Here is a 13,989-nt window from a genome sequence, read left to right on the forward strand (position 1 = left end):
GATCTTGTTAAGTCTCACATTCTGAGAAGCAGGTCTGTGGCGGGAGATTCTGCATGTGTTACAAAGCTCCCACCTGATGTGGATGCTGCGGATCCCCGAGGACTGCACTCTGAGTGGCAAGAATCTAAAAATTTCTTAATTTTATATATATATATATATATATAAATATAAATCACTATATATATTTATTTATTTAAATCACACTTTAACTGGGGGGGGGCTACTTTTTAAACTTGACATGTGGTTGTTCCCCATGCCATTAAACATTCTTATATAGCACAAATTTTAATATAAACATGCTCAAAATGTAGTCTACATCCTTCAAGGAGCTATTTAAATAATGTTGAGTGGTACAACAGAAATTGTTATGTGAGAACATGGGCATCAACACATATTTGAGATTGGGAGAGGTGAGAAAGGTATCTGGAAAAAGATGACTCAAGAACTGCGTTTCAAAAGATAAAAATATATTGGCCAGACATATATAAGAAGGGAGAACAGAACAGGCAAAAGCAGCAGCATGTGGTATACATAGAAGGGTAAAAAGACAGAAGGCTGCAAGTTATTCAGTACTCCTCAGGGTGTAAGATGTCTTGGAGAAAGAGGATGGAGATTGTGCTGGAGAGCTGCCTATATTTACTGGTGACAACTGTAAAAGCATAACCACTAAAATTTACAAAAATTACACAAATCTATCAAGTCAACACTCAATCTCTACTGAATAGTCAAAGACAAGAAAAAAGGCAACACTTGCAAAAAGATGAGCTTCATTAACGATCTTAAAATGAAAAAACTGGACAACTAAATATACCACTCAACCCTTAATTAAAATATGAAAACGAAATCTAATTTGAGAAGCTCTCTAGGGACAGCTTTATGAATGCACTGGTAATGGCACTGTACCTTCTGAAAGATACACAGGCAAGAGCTATTAAGCAGACCAATTCCCATGACTCAGAAACTCCAGTTTTGGAACTATCTTAATGAAGTTAACTGAAATAAAGGGGAGGGATTGTTGTAAAGGTGTATTTACAAGTTAGCTCTTCATAGAAATGAAAAAAAAAAAGCATATAAATGTTAACAACACTGATAGAAAATTGATACATGGAAAACTACAAAATAGTATCTACATGTAACATTACATTAAGTATCAATACAACACTGTAAGCACACAATAGCTTCCCAATATCAACTCAATGTGGTAATAACCAGTTGCTACACATCACGTTATATATGAAATGCAATACATGCCTTTGCTTTTTAAAAAATAGTAAACAAATCATTATTTAATAGTTTAGATATAAGTAAAAACATGGGTTCCAGAGAGGTAGAAATGATAAAATAAAAAATGGTCCTTTAGAATAAAAAGGTTGTAGAATAATGTGGAAATATAGTTGCTGGTACTAATCTGCTGTAAGTATAATTTAAAACAAAGAAAAAAGTTGTCGTTTTTATGATTTACACTTACCAGTCCTTCAGCTGGGTTCTGCTTCTCAACTAGTTTATTATCCTTTGTACAGTCATCTTCTGAACAAATACTGCCCTCAGGTTTTTGATTCAAAAGAGAAGATGACTTTTTATTTTTCAACAAGTGTTTCAGAAGCTCATTCCCTGAGTCTCCTTTGGCAGCAGGGGCCCCAACAGAATGGGGAGGACTCTGTGCTGAGGAGACAGGACAGGCTACAGCGTTTCCTTCTACCTTACTACTATTCTGTTCCTCCAATTTAGGCTCCTCTTGGCCTGGGCAGGACTCTGTCTCAGCCTTTTCCAATTTTATCTCTTCTGTTTTGGCAGGGGTTTCCATGGAGAGCTTATCTACTTCTGAATTTGCGTAAGTCTGTTGATTTGGAGTTGCTTGTGAGAAATCACTATTGGGCAGTTTGTTCTCTAATTCTGTACATAGCTGGCCTGCTGCCATATTGGGAGTGGATGGGCCGACTGGTTCCACCAACTCTTGGTCGGCTTGTTGAGGAAGCTCACTGGGTGTGCTCACTGCAGGAGCAGAGGTAGTTTCTGAGATGCTTGGAGTTGGTGGGGCAGTTATATCTGAATGGGGAGTTGATGGAGCCTTGGTGGATTCTGCATCATCATCTCTTTTCTTTTTTCTTGTTCTTTTCTTTTTCCCTTTTTCCTCTGGGATTATATCAGAATACAACTGAATGAGCGATTGGGTTGATCCCGGATAACTGGGTCCATGGGTTATAGTAGAATCTTGGCCACATGGGAGACTGTTATTAGCTACTGGAGGTGCTGCTGGTAAAGCAGGTGTAAAAGAAGGCCTCACCGGGGACTGCTGGAAGCTGGTCCCAGAAAGATTTCCATGTCCCTGCTTAACAGAAGAAAAATTTGGGCTTCCAACAGGAATTGATGGTGAATCAGGAACAAACGAAGGAGGTCCTACCTGCCTTCGCTCATTAGTCTGCACGAAAGTTTGGGTGGAGGGTGAATTAATTGATCCTTGTTGTATATTCTGCTGCTGTAAAACCTGCCCCATTTGCTGTTGGGGTTGTGGAGACTGCTGAAGGGGTCTTGGAGGTTGCATAAAATCACAAGGTAAGTCGGAACTGTAGAAGGGAATCTGGGACACAGATGTCCTACTACTACTTATCTCAGAGCCCACCAAGCCATGCTGCTCCATTTCCATCCTCTGCTGCAAAGCTCTTTGTCTATCTACCTCCTGCATGAGTTGGATCCGTTGTCTCTCTTGCTGTTCTCGTAAACGTTCCTTACGTTCTCGTTCTTGAAAACTTTCACTAAAGGGATTGTTGTCATCAAATTCTACCCGAGGTGGTGGTCCACTCTGTGGATTTGCATTTGAGACTGTCCCTGGGGCTGGTGTACAAGTTTTTATTGGTAATTGGGCAATTGGGGGCTGAATTCTAGGAGGATTGAGGGACAGGTGGGCAGAAGCACTGTTGGGTTGCCATCCAGGTAAACTGGGCATTCTAACAGGGCTACTATGGCCAGAAATAACTGTTGTGTGCTGCTGGTGCTGAAGCTGCTGTGGCACCATGGGAAAGGCGGGTTGGCTCATGGTGGGTGGAGTGGCACCTGGAATTAGGGGTGGCTGGGGCTGGACACTGGGCATCATGGTAGGTGGGGCCATCGCACATTGCTGCTGCTGTTGCTGCTGTTTGATCCGATAATCTTCAATCAATTCAGCATGTTCTTTCTGTTGTTTACGAATCTGGAATAACAAAATGCATCATTACTCATTTATATACAGCATAGGTACTGAAGTAAAACACTGGCTGATGACTTTGATGGAGGTTACACAGAGGGCAGTTTGGCCCTGTAGAAGCAAACATATTTTGCTTGGGTAACTGCAAAAGTCACAAAAAAACTGAATTGATAAGCCTTAACTAACGACTGTCAATCTCTTTAACAATAGGATTTTTATAAAGTTATCTGTAAAAGTGCTTCACATATGAAATATCAAAAACGGTTATTAAAACCTTATGGTGAAACTCATATATACTATTTATACTATACATAAAAAATATACAATAAAAAAAGGTTACACAAGTAGCTAATTTTGATGTCCTAGAAATTACATTAATATACAATGTCAGAATAACAGACTTAACTCAAACTTGAACCATTTAAATGTTTTCATTTCTTAAATATATAAATTGTACAACATTTTAAGACAAGATGAATTACCAGCACGAATATCACACCCCCTGCCCAGATTAAAAAGACTAAATTTGTTGAACACTTTCAATTTAATGGCTAACATTCAAATTATAATTTCTGAAATCTATACAAGCTCTAAGGCAGTATTTTGAATAGTCTGTAAATAGTCTCTTAATATAATGGCTGACTAGTATCAATTCATTCATTCCAAAAACCTTTGTGTCCCAATGTGCTCAATACTACAGACCAGATATCAATCAAGACGCAATCTATGTTCTGGAAGACCTCACCATCTCATTCAGCAAGCTAGGGAAAGAAGGAATGCAAAAGGATGTGTATATCTTTCAATATCATTCAATTTTTAGATAAATATTATGTTAATATACTAAACCCAGGAGTTCTAATAGTTTTTCAAACTATTTTCTTGGGTTTCCCAGGTAGACTAATATTTTCTGCAAATAATCGTGTTTGATCTCTTCTTCGACAGTTGTGTAACTCCTATTTTGTTATTTTTCCTGGCCAGTTTACTGATTAGAACTGAGAAATTACCATTGGTTGGTGAAGTAGTAAGAAAGTACAGAAAGCACCCACAACAGTATCTGGGATATATAAGGTGGTCATCCATGTCTTTCCCATGATATTTTATAATACTTTTTAAAACATTACCATCAACTGCTTATCTTAATAAGATTATACTGGATCTTTGGCAACTATGTAATAGATGATGTATCCCATTTTTCTTTTCTTTTTTTTTTTTTTTGAGATGGAGTCTCGCTCTGTCGCCCAGGCTGGAGTGCAGTGGCACGATCTCGGCTCACTGCAAGCTCCACCTTCCGGGTTCACGCCATTCTCCTGCCTCAGCATCTCCGAGTAGCTGGGACTACAGGCGCCCGCCACCGCGCCCGGCTAATTTTTTGTATTTTTAGTAGAGACGGGGTTTCACCGTGGTCTCGATCTCCTGACCTCGTGATCCGCCCGCCTCGGCCTCCCAAAGTGCTGGGATTACAAGCGTGAGCCACCGCGTCCGGCCTTGTATCCCATTTTTCAAGTATTAGTTTCTAAATAGGATTAGATCCATGGATATGCAAAAATTAGGCCCTCATCAAAAGACCTTGTACAAATATGCCAGAAGGCAATTAAAGTGCTAAAAAAAAAATACTTTATTAAACATATCTTTACAAGAATATTAACCTACAGTAAACATGAACCCAGAGAGTAGATTTAAAGAGAAAAGAAACCTTTCATTCTGGAATAATCCTAGTTTTAAACAATTGGAATTATAATCACCTTATTGTTGGTACGTTATCATGGTAGCTGTGGTTTGAAGATAAGACACTTGAGTCCAAATCCCTAATCTAATAGCTATAAGCAAACATGTACAGTGAGGTATTTTTTGGGATTTTTTGGTTTTGTTTTGTCTTGTTTTTGAGACAGAGTTTTGCTCTTGTTGCCCAGGCTGGAGTGCAGTGGTACAATCTCGGCTCACTGCAGCCTCCAACTCCCAGGTTCAAGCAATTCTCCTGCCTCAACCTCCCAAGCAGCTGGGATTACAGGAACCTGCCACCATGCCTGGCTAACTTTTTGTATTCTTAGTAGAGACAGGTTTTGCCACGTTGGCCAGGCTGGTCTCCAACTCCTGGCCTCAGGTGATCCGCCCGCCTTGGCTTCCCAAAGTGCTGGGATTACAGGCGTGAGCCACCGTGCCTGGCCACATGTACGCAGTGTTTATAACCTCTACAATGAATCAGTTTGTAAAATGGGGATAATACTAACTCCTTCAGAAAGATGTAGTTAAGACAACGTAAATGGAAGTGCTTCCTACAGTGTTCATTATAGAGTACTCACATTTTTTTTTTTTTTTTTTTTTTTTTTTTTGAGATGGAGTCTCACTTTGTCGCCAGGCTGGAGTACAGTGGTGCAAGCTCGGCTCACCACAACCTCTGACTCCTTGGTTCAAGGGATTCTCTTGCCTCAGCCTCCCAAATAGCTGGGATTACAGGCACACACCACCATACTTAGCTAATTTTTGTATTTTTAGTAGAGACAGGGTTTCACCATGTTGGCCAGGCTGGTCTCAAACTCCTGACCTCAAGTGATCCACCCACCTCGGCCTCCCAAAGTGCTGGAATTACAGGTATGAACCACCACGCCTGGCCTGAACCTAAGTTTTTAATTTACTTGGGTAAATATACCTAGGAGTTGGCTCTGAACCCATTTTGTACACTACTATTGTTTTATTTTAAATAAAATTTTTACATGTTTCTTCTTTTCCAGTATATTATTCAGTTTAAAGATTCTGATAAACGTCAGGTTTATAATAGAAGATAATGGCAAAATGATTTCATTTTTCTGCAACAGTCCTTCACATAAGGTATACCAGTGTATTTTAAGACCAAAACATTAAGAAATAATAATAATATCAACTCCAAGTAAACAACAATACTCCCTGGGCCCCCAATTCTTATTCCAAACTAAACCCAGTATCTCCCCATGAGCTCGGTCCTCAGTTCAGTTGAATATTCTCAATGATGTATAATAGTAACATGGTCTTTGCAGTGATTTCTTAGTGCAGAAAAAATAATGTCTCCAACTATACCAAGGTTGAGAATAGTTCTTCGAAGTCGAAATTATGAGACTCAATCTCTTTTGTGTCATTTATTTAGTATGTGCTGTGACCATCACTCTAAGTAAAAGGCTGGAGCTGTTATGGCTGCAATTACTAAGAGGTCTCAGAGCTGTCACTTTTTGGCAATGTACTTTTAATGCCATTTAATACTAGTCAAAAAAAATCACTAGTCAAAATCACTAATGAACGACACACCAAAACATTCTACTCATTAATTGTTGGTAGTTTCTATTTTGCAAACCTATTTATTACCTGTTCTAGCTGTTTCTGAACCATGCTTTGCTGTTCAGTAACATGCTTGAGTTGTTCTGCATCTTCCTCTGGAAATTCACGCCCAGCTTTCTTGGCAGTACGTTGTTTAGCTGAAAGGGCCTTCTTAGATTTTCTGTGAGCACCAATTTGTTCTTCAAGATACTTCTGCTGCATTTGAAGCAGCTGTTGGGTCTCCTGGAGCCACTCTTCATACTGCTTACGCTGTGAATCATCTGAGGAAAAATTTAAATTCAGTTGTGTTAATTTTCTAAAGAGTCTAACACTGTAAGTTACACAAATCTATTTTGTAAGGAAGTAGTTTCACCATGACCACATAATAGGAAATTTGAAAACACAATACTAAATATTAGACCATTATGTAATGATAAAATATCAGAGTTTAGAAAAATATTTAATTGAGAAAGCCAGAGAATGCACATTCTTGAGATACTGGTTAACTTAGCACTTATAAATATTACAAATCCAATCTTGGAAAAGCAGAAGACTTATGTAATGAAATTCTCTTTTTTTACTAAACAAATTCTCTAACCCACAAGCCAAACTACATACTAAGGTATACATGCATTTTATGAATACGACTTTACAGATTTTGAAGAGACAAAGACATATCCCACTAAGGTCTAGCGCATAGACTAGGAAATCACTTCCCATGTTAATTTTCCTGAGTTTATAAGTTCTTTCCTATTTCTTAATAATGAAAAAATATCCTAAACAGAGAGAAAGGGAACCCAGAATGTTTTAGAATGGAATAATTTAAAGTCTATGACTTATAAAGGAAATCCAAAACTTGAAAACATTGGTAATTATTATTCTGTAGTTTCTATTTTTTAAAATAAGGGGAGGGAATAGTTAACCAAGCAAAACATTTTCTACTTTTACAACTGCCATTAATTCTCCCCAAATGGCTCTATCTCTTCATTTTGTACCAATATTCTCTTCTTTATTCTTAAAGGGCACTTTACTTCATTGATACCCAGTCCAAGGGGGAAAAAAAAAAGCCATCGTATGTAGTGAAATTCTGAATATACCTTTTTGACTCACTACAAGACAAAGAAATGAATAAATACATTTCTAAGAAGGACATTCGCTGAAAATAACATCAATGATAACAGAATATTGTCATACATTAAGAATCCAACCAAAGCCAATGGGCACAATAAAGCCAGAAAAAGCCAGTTGGTATAGTTCTTTACTTGTTTTTAATGCAAATATGTATTCAAATTATAGTAACAATTAATGTAGGGGGAATTTCAAAAGGTCAGACTTTGGGTTTGTTCCTAAACCCAGAAGTTCCAGTACATGTATGAACTTGAAATCTAGTCTACTAAATTTGAAGGGCATTTTTTAAGAACAGGCTTTTTCACAAGATTTCAGAAGTTCTGCTTCTGGTAGAATGAGACCTACCGCAAGGAAAGCCTTTCTGGTTTCTGGAACCAGGAGAGCAGAGGTGAGCAAAATGAAAAATAATGGTGAAAAAAAAGTTAGCTAAACAGTCTGAAGATTTCAGAAAGGTTCAGTTTGGGGAGAACTTTAAACACTATCCTGAACCACCTTGGGACCCCTGCAGATAACTAGAAAGGATTCAGGGGCACCCTGCATACCTGACCTTTACACCATGCTGCTAACCCAACTTATTGCTAAGTATAATCCCTTTGTTTTTCCCATTTAGTGTCCTTGTCACTTAGGAAGACAGTTCTTAGAGCAAAACGTGGTTTAATTCTATAGACTGTAAAGTGCCCAATCTGCATACAAAAACAGCAACAACAATACTGAAGAGAATGGGGAAGATGGTTTTTCTGTACTAAAATATTTTTCTGTAACTATAATTCTTCATGCACAGTGAAAAAAGCAATGAAAACACGCGCCTTGAAGAAGAGTTGCCTAATAGGGCAGTGATGTTTAATAAGACAGGAGGGCACCTGGGCTTGAACTGGTGTACCTACACTCACTTCAGGTTTAGAACAGCACACATAGAGTGCAGACAAGCAATCCCCAGAAAACATTAACTTATTAGATTTATACTTACTGACAAAGCCTGGACCAAAATTTGGAGGATTAGGCCTAGAAATCTGATGTGTTATACTGCCATCCTAAAATAAGTAAAATTTACAAATATGTTTATTCCACATTTCAGTTAAAGGGGGGAAAAAACTTTAAAAGAAAGAAAAAGAAATGGAAGAAAAAAACCTTTAATTTCTTAAGATATCTTTTAAAGGTTTTTTATAAAAAGTAGAATGAATTTAGTGGTGGCAACCTAATTCTGAATTCTTATTGCTATGTCTGAACTACTATATTGTCTAGATTTTGGCTGAAAACAATTATGCTTGAGGTGAACGATTATTCATCAGAAATACAATACGGGGCAAATCAATTACGGCTAATACTAAGCGAGAGATCCATATAAAAAATCTCACTTTTTGATGAAGTTTACCTGGTTTCTTCTTCAATCAAACACAAGTTCCAGATTGACTAAATGCCACTCCACAGCATGGTTATTTATAACAAAAACTAATGTCTCTAACATGCACAAATATAAAAGAAAAATACGTTAATAAAAATATTAGTCTTATTTTCTACACACACCTGTAGTCCTGACTACTTGGGAGGCTGAGGTGGTAGGATTGCTTGAGCCCAGGTGTTTGAGGCCAGCCTGGGCAACACAGCAAGATCCTGTTCCCAAAAAAAAAATAAAAAAAAATAAGTAAATAAAAAGTATTTAATTCGTTTTATTTTCAAATTAAGTCTTATTTCTTCCAGGTGACTGAACAAGCAGTTATTAATCTCACAAGTCCCTGATAATCACCTAACAAATTAATGTCGAAAAATGTTTATCCAGTTGTCACAAGTTCTCCTTAGCATGAGCTGTATACAAGGTAATAATTATAAACGTATACTAGCAGCCAGAATGTATTGTGTGCAATTTTCACAATACTACAAAGCAGTTAACATTTGACATATTAAAAAACAAGAGGCTAAAGAATTTGCCCAAAGCTGCACAGTAAATTCATAGTGGAACTATAATTTCTTTAAAAAACTCAGCTATAAAGGCTATGCTTTTCCCATTACATCAAATGGCTTCTGTTTCCTCTTTTAATGAGAATATAATTATCAGCATAATAAATCTAAAGCATAACTGGCAGGGCAAGGAAGAAAACAGGACATATATTATAGCAGGTAGCTCCCTTTCTAAAAAAAAATCATTGACAAAAATACTACATGAGTTTTACTTCCCCAGATACTGCTTGATATTACATTAAGAATATTGCATATCTTTCAACAAGGATGGGAAGAAAAAAGGAAAAAACAAATAGAGCATACTGTTTTCTAGTTGCTTTGTTTGAGACGAAGTCTCGCTCTGTCACCCAAGCTGGAGTGCAGTGGCGTGATCTCGGCTCACTGCAACCTCTGCCTCCCTGGTTCAAGCGATTCTCCTGCCTCAGCCTCCCAAGTAGCTGGGACTATAGGGGCGCGACACCACGCCTGACTAATTTTTGTACTTTTAGTAGAGACGGGGTTTCACTATGTTGGTCAAGCTGGTCTCAAACTGCTGACTTCATAATTTGCCCATCTCGGCCTCCCAAAGTGCTGGGATTAGAGGCATGAGCCACGGTGCTCAGCCATTTTCTAGTATTTATAGAAGTTTTACATTTTAAATATAATGAGTTTAATTCTAAAATGCAGGACATGAAAATGTCCTTCTAGAGTTAAAAATAATAAAAGTAAAACCAAAAGTCCTGAGCATTTGGTTTTGCCATCAAGTGACTTTTTACCCTTAAGTATATACATCCTTTTCAGAAATCACAGCCAATTTTTTTAACCTTAATTTGTCTTTTGTTTAAAAAGCAGTAAAATGTCTTTTTGGTTACTTTTGGCTGTGCTGATATGTCTTGGCAGTCTTCTAAGGCTACTATTTAGGTTGGTGAAAAAGTAATTGCGGTTTTTGCCACTGGCAAATGGTGTATGGTGAAATCTGCAATTACTTCTGCACAAACCTAATACTACTCTCTAGCAGGGGCCTTACTCTAAAGCATGAGTTTGCTGGGAAACAGAAAAGCGTGCATTCTAGAGTGACTCATTATAGGCAGTGTTACCTGAGGAATGGCCTGTGGTCCAAGGTTCTGTCCTTCACTGTTCTGTGTTCCAGTTACCGCCTGGCCCATAAAAGGGAATCTGTCAAAACAGGGTACACAAGTATCAAATGATGAGCGTTTAGAAATTATTAATATTAATTAAAAACTGTATTAGGTGCTTAACAGTTTTCTCTTCCAGAGAAGAATAGTGGCAATTTCTTCTTCATCGAAACACTAAAGCCCTACCTTTCATGTACTGAGCAGATGTGACCCTCACTGTAATTCTAAAGTGTGTGCTCTTAGCACCCTCATGTTACTTATGATGAAAGTAAGATTCAGAGGTATTCCATAACCTTCCCCACAAGGACTAGTAGGGCTGCAATAAGAAGCCAGCTAGACTGACTCTAGAGGTTTTACTCTCTATTATGTGCCTCACTCCACCTTACGATAAAATGAATTCAAGCCTTCAGAATAAAAATAAGTTGATTTAGTTTTTTTTTTTTTTTTTTTTTGAGACGGAGTCTTGCTCTGTTGCCCAGGCTGGAGTGCAGTGGCACGATCTCGGCTCACTGCAAGCTCTGCCTCCCGGGTTCACGCCATTCTCCTGCCTCAGCCTCTCCGAATAGCTGGGACTACAGGCACCCGCCACCACGCCCGGCTAATTTTTTGTATTTTTAGTAGAGATGGGGTTTCACGGTGGTCTCGATCTCCTGACCTCGTGATCCGCCCGCCTCGGCCTCCCAAAGTGCTGGGATTACAAGCGTGAGCCACCGCGCCCGGCCGTTGATTTAGTTTTATAACATAAACTCTAAGGAAATGTTTTCTCATTCCAGTCTTTATTAAAAACTAATTGAGACCTTAGTTATTCTATATTGTAAAACAAAAGACATTTCCCAATTTAAGAATTTTCATACATTTTCATACATTTTTCTATCTAATGTTAAAGCAAATCAAAAACTGACAACTGACCGAGATCAGTCTGCATGGTTAAATGTGTTTAGAGAAATGTTACTCATTCTAATTAAAACTATAAAAACTTCACAGAAGCATTACTGCTTACATGAAAATATTTCCTCCAGCATTATCAAATGCTTTAATATATCAAGATATACACACAATTTTCAAAATGTATTCCAAATGCTGTATATTACTATTTAAGTACTACTAGGATATAGAATATGTTTTTAAATTTTTTACTCAGGTTTTTCATTCATCTGTCACCCTACCCTCTGCTACAGGTCTGGTCTAAATGATCTTCTAATCCGAATATCACACATGGTCTATCATCCTAACTCAACATATCACTTCCATTTCTACAAAGCAGTCAGTAGAATAGTAAGCCATATACCTGATACATGACTAATGTATCTAACTGGCAGACACATGATGCTAAAAGAGCATCAGATGCTGAAAGGCCTCAAATTCTGAGGTCCATATTTAAAACTAAGTGCTGGTCGGGTGCAGTGGCTCATGCCTGTAATTCCAGCCCTTTGGGAGGCCGAGGCAGGTAGATCACCTGAGGTCAGGAGTTCAAGACCAGCCTTACCAACATGGTGAAACCCTGTCTCTACTAAAAATACAAAAATTAGCTGGGCATGGTGGCACGTGCCTGTAATCCCAGCTACTCCAGAGGCTGATGCAGGAGAATCGCTTGAACCTCAGAGGTGAAGGCTGCAGTGAGCCAAGATCACGCCATTGCACTCTATCCTGGGCAACAAGAGCAAAACTCCATCTCAGAAACAAAAACAAAAACAAAACTAAGTGGTAAACAAAACTCAGCATTTCCTTGTTTTGAATATACATAGATACTACAATATTATTAGCAGTACCACGACTATCACCAATAAAAGACATTATTTTCCTATCAAGTGTTGCAGGCACCTAATAGATTAGTTATGTTCATCATTACTTTCAAATTATGGTTTATTTCTAAATTTGTTAATACTTTAAGGAGCACATATACCATAAATTTAATTATATTTTAATAACTATATTTCAAGTATAATCATTTCCTTTGTAATACTATGTTTTAAATTTTCTGCATATAAAACATTCTGAGAATTTCAAAGGCTTCACTGGAATCCAAAAAGATTCAAGACATAAAACAGGAACCTCTATGATAAGAGAAATAGTGTTAATAAATATTGCTCAATAATGAAAATCATTAGAAACCACTATCTCTACTTCAATCTCAAAAATGCTTCTTAACCATGTCCAAAGTATCTCAACAATTGAAAAGAACCTATACCCTTAAGAATTCAAATTTCTTTGAAATATATACATCTTAAATTCATGCAAATTTTATAGTCAATTCTATAATCATCCGTATTTTTTATGTAAAAGTTTTTCAACAAGATAATTAGACTAAATTGAGGCTCTATGCTTACTTTATTGACAGAGGTTCTCATATAGTAATACACATAAGACTCATTCATGATACTTGCTAAAAATACAGACATACAGGCAACCATCTCCAGATATTCTTATTTAGTAGGTCTGCAGTAGAGCAAAATAATCTGCATTTTAAAAAAAATTACCCCATAATTCTCATGGTGGTCCATGATCAAAATTTAAGAAACAGTGCCCTGTGGTTAATAACCCTTAGAAGGCATAATTTCAAAAATTCAGATATTGAAATAACCCCTACTGTCTTCTTTAATGCATCATTTCTGTTTTTCTTCTAAGAGAGAAAAGACAAACTCTGTAACTCCTAACTTCCAACTGTCCTCTTATCTATTCCTTGTAACTTTCTTTTTCTGATTCAAAACCGGTTTGGGAACATTTTATTTTAGAACTGAATTTATAATTGCTTTAATCACTCAGTGTCTTAACTGAAAAAAATCTTAGATAACATCAACAATTCTAAAGGTATTTAAAAGAGCACAGACTTAAATACTTTGACTTATCAGGAAATCCAATCTTCCAAATCTTTTTAAGATGTTTTACATTTACCATCCTTGAGACTAATGCTCTTAAACTGGTTCTTACACTAATTTCTTAAATTGGTACAGCATTTTATATCTGATCATATCAACCTGATGCCATGACAACTTAAATAGTATTGTTCATTCCTAGAACAAGGGCTTTCAATTTTCTGTATGTTTTTTCTAAAAACTAGTAATGATTTCATGAATGTCTAGATACCCAGTAAAAACAAGCAGCCCCTCCACCTACCTGCTCATCACCATTGGTGGCATGCCCAGATTGTTTTGTGCCATTACTTTATTTATGCCTTTAAGGGCCACCATTTTGGCTTTCATTATAGGATCTGTAATTGCATCAAAATCTAGAAAAGAAATATAAAGTTACTTATTTCATAGTAATTAGTTCAAGGTACACTAAGAAGTAATTCAAATATTACAAGCTCTTAAACTTTATTTAATA

General features: G+C 37.2%; 1 protein-coding gene across 20 annotated transcripts in view; it reads right to left on the reverse strand.

Moving 5' to 3' along the window:
• KMT2C (lysine methyltransferase 2C) overlaps positions 1–13,989 on the reverse strand; it is a 306,855-nt gene that overhangs the window by 25,850 nt on the left and 267,016 nt on the right. For all 20 annotated transcript variants that reach the window (XM_063641729.1, XM_063641734.1, XM_063641726.1 and 17 more), the window contains 5 exons: positions 13,780–13,891; positions 10,627–10,705; positions 8,562–8,625; positions 6,515–6,747; positions 1,469–3,187 (listed from right to left, as the gene is read on the reverse strand). In XM_063641729.1, the coding sequence (XP_063497799.1) occupies positions 1,469–3,187; positions 6,515–6,747; positions 8,562–8,625; positions 10,627–10,705; positions 13,780–13,891 (2,207 nt within the window). The remainder of the gene's footprint in view (positions 1–1,468; positions 3,188–6,514; positions 6,748–8,561; positions 8,626–10,626; positions 10,706–13,779; positions 13,892–13,989) is intronic.

This window comes from Symphalangus syndactylus, chromosome 6 (assembly GCF_028878055.3).
Source record: "Symphalangus syndactylus isolate Jambi chromosome 6, NHGRI_mSymSyn1-v2.1_pri, whole genome shotgun sequence".
In the NCBI taxonomy this organism is placed as follows: Eukaryota; Metazoa; Chordata; class Mammalia; order Primates; family Hylobatidae; genus Symphalangus; species Symphalangus syndactylus.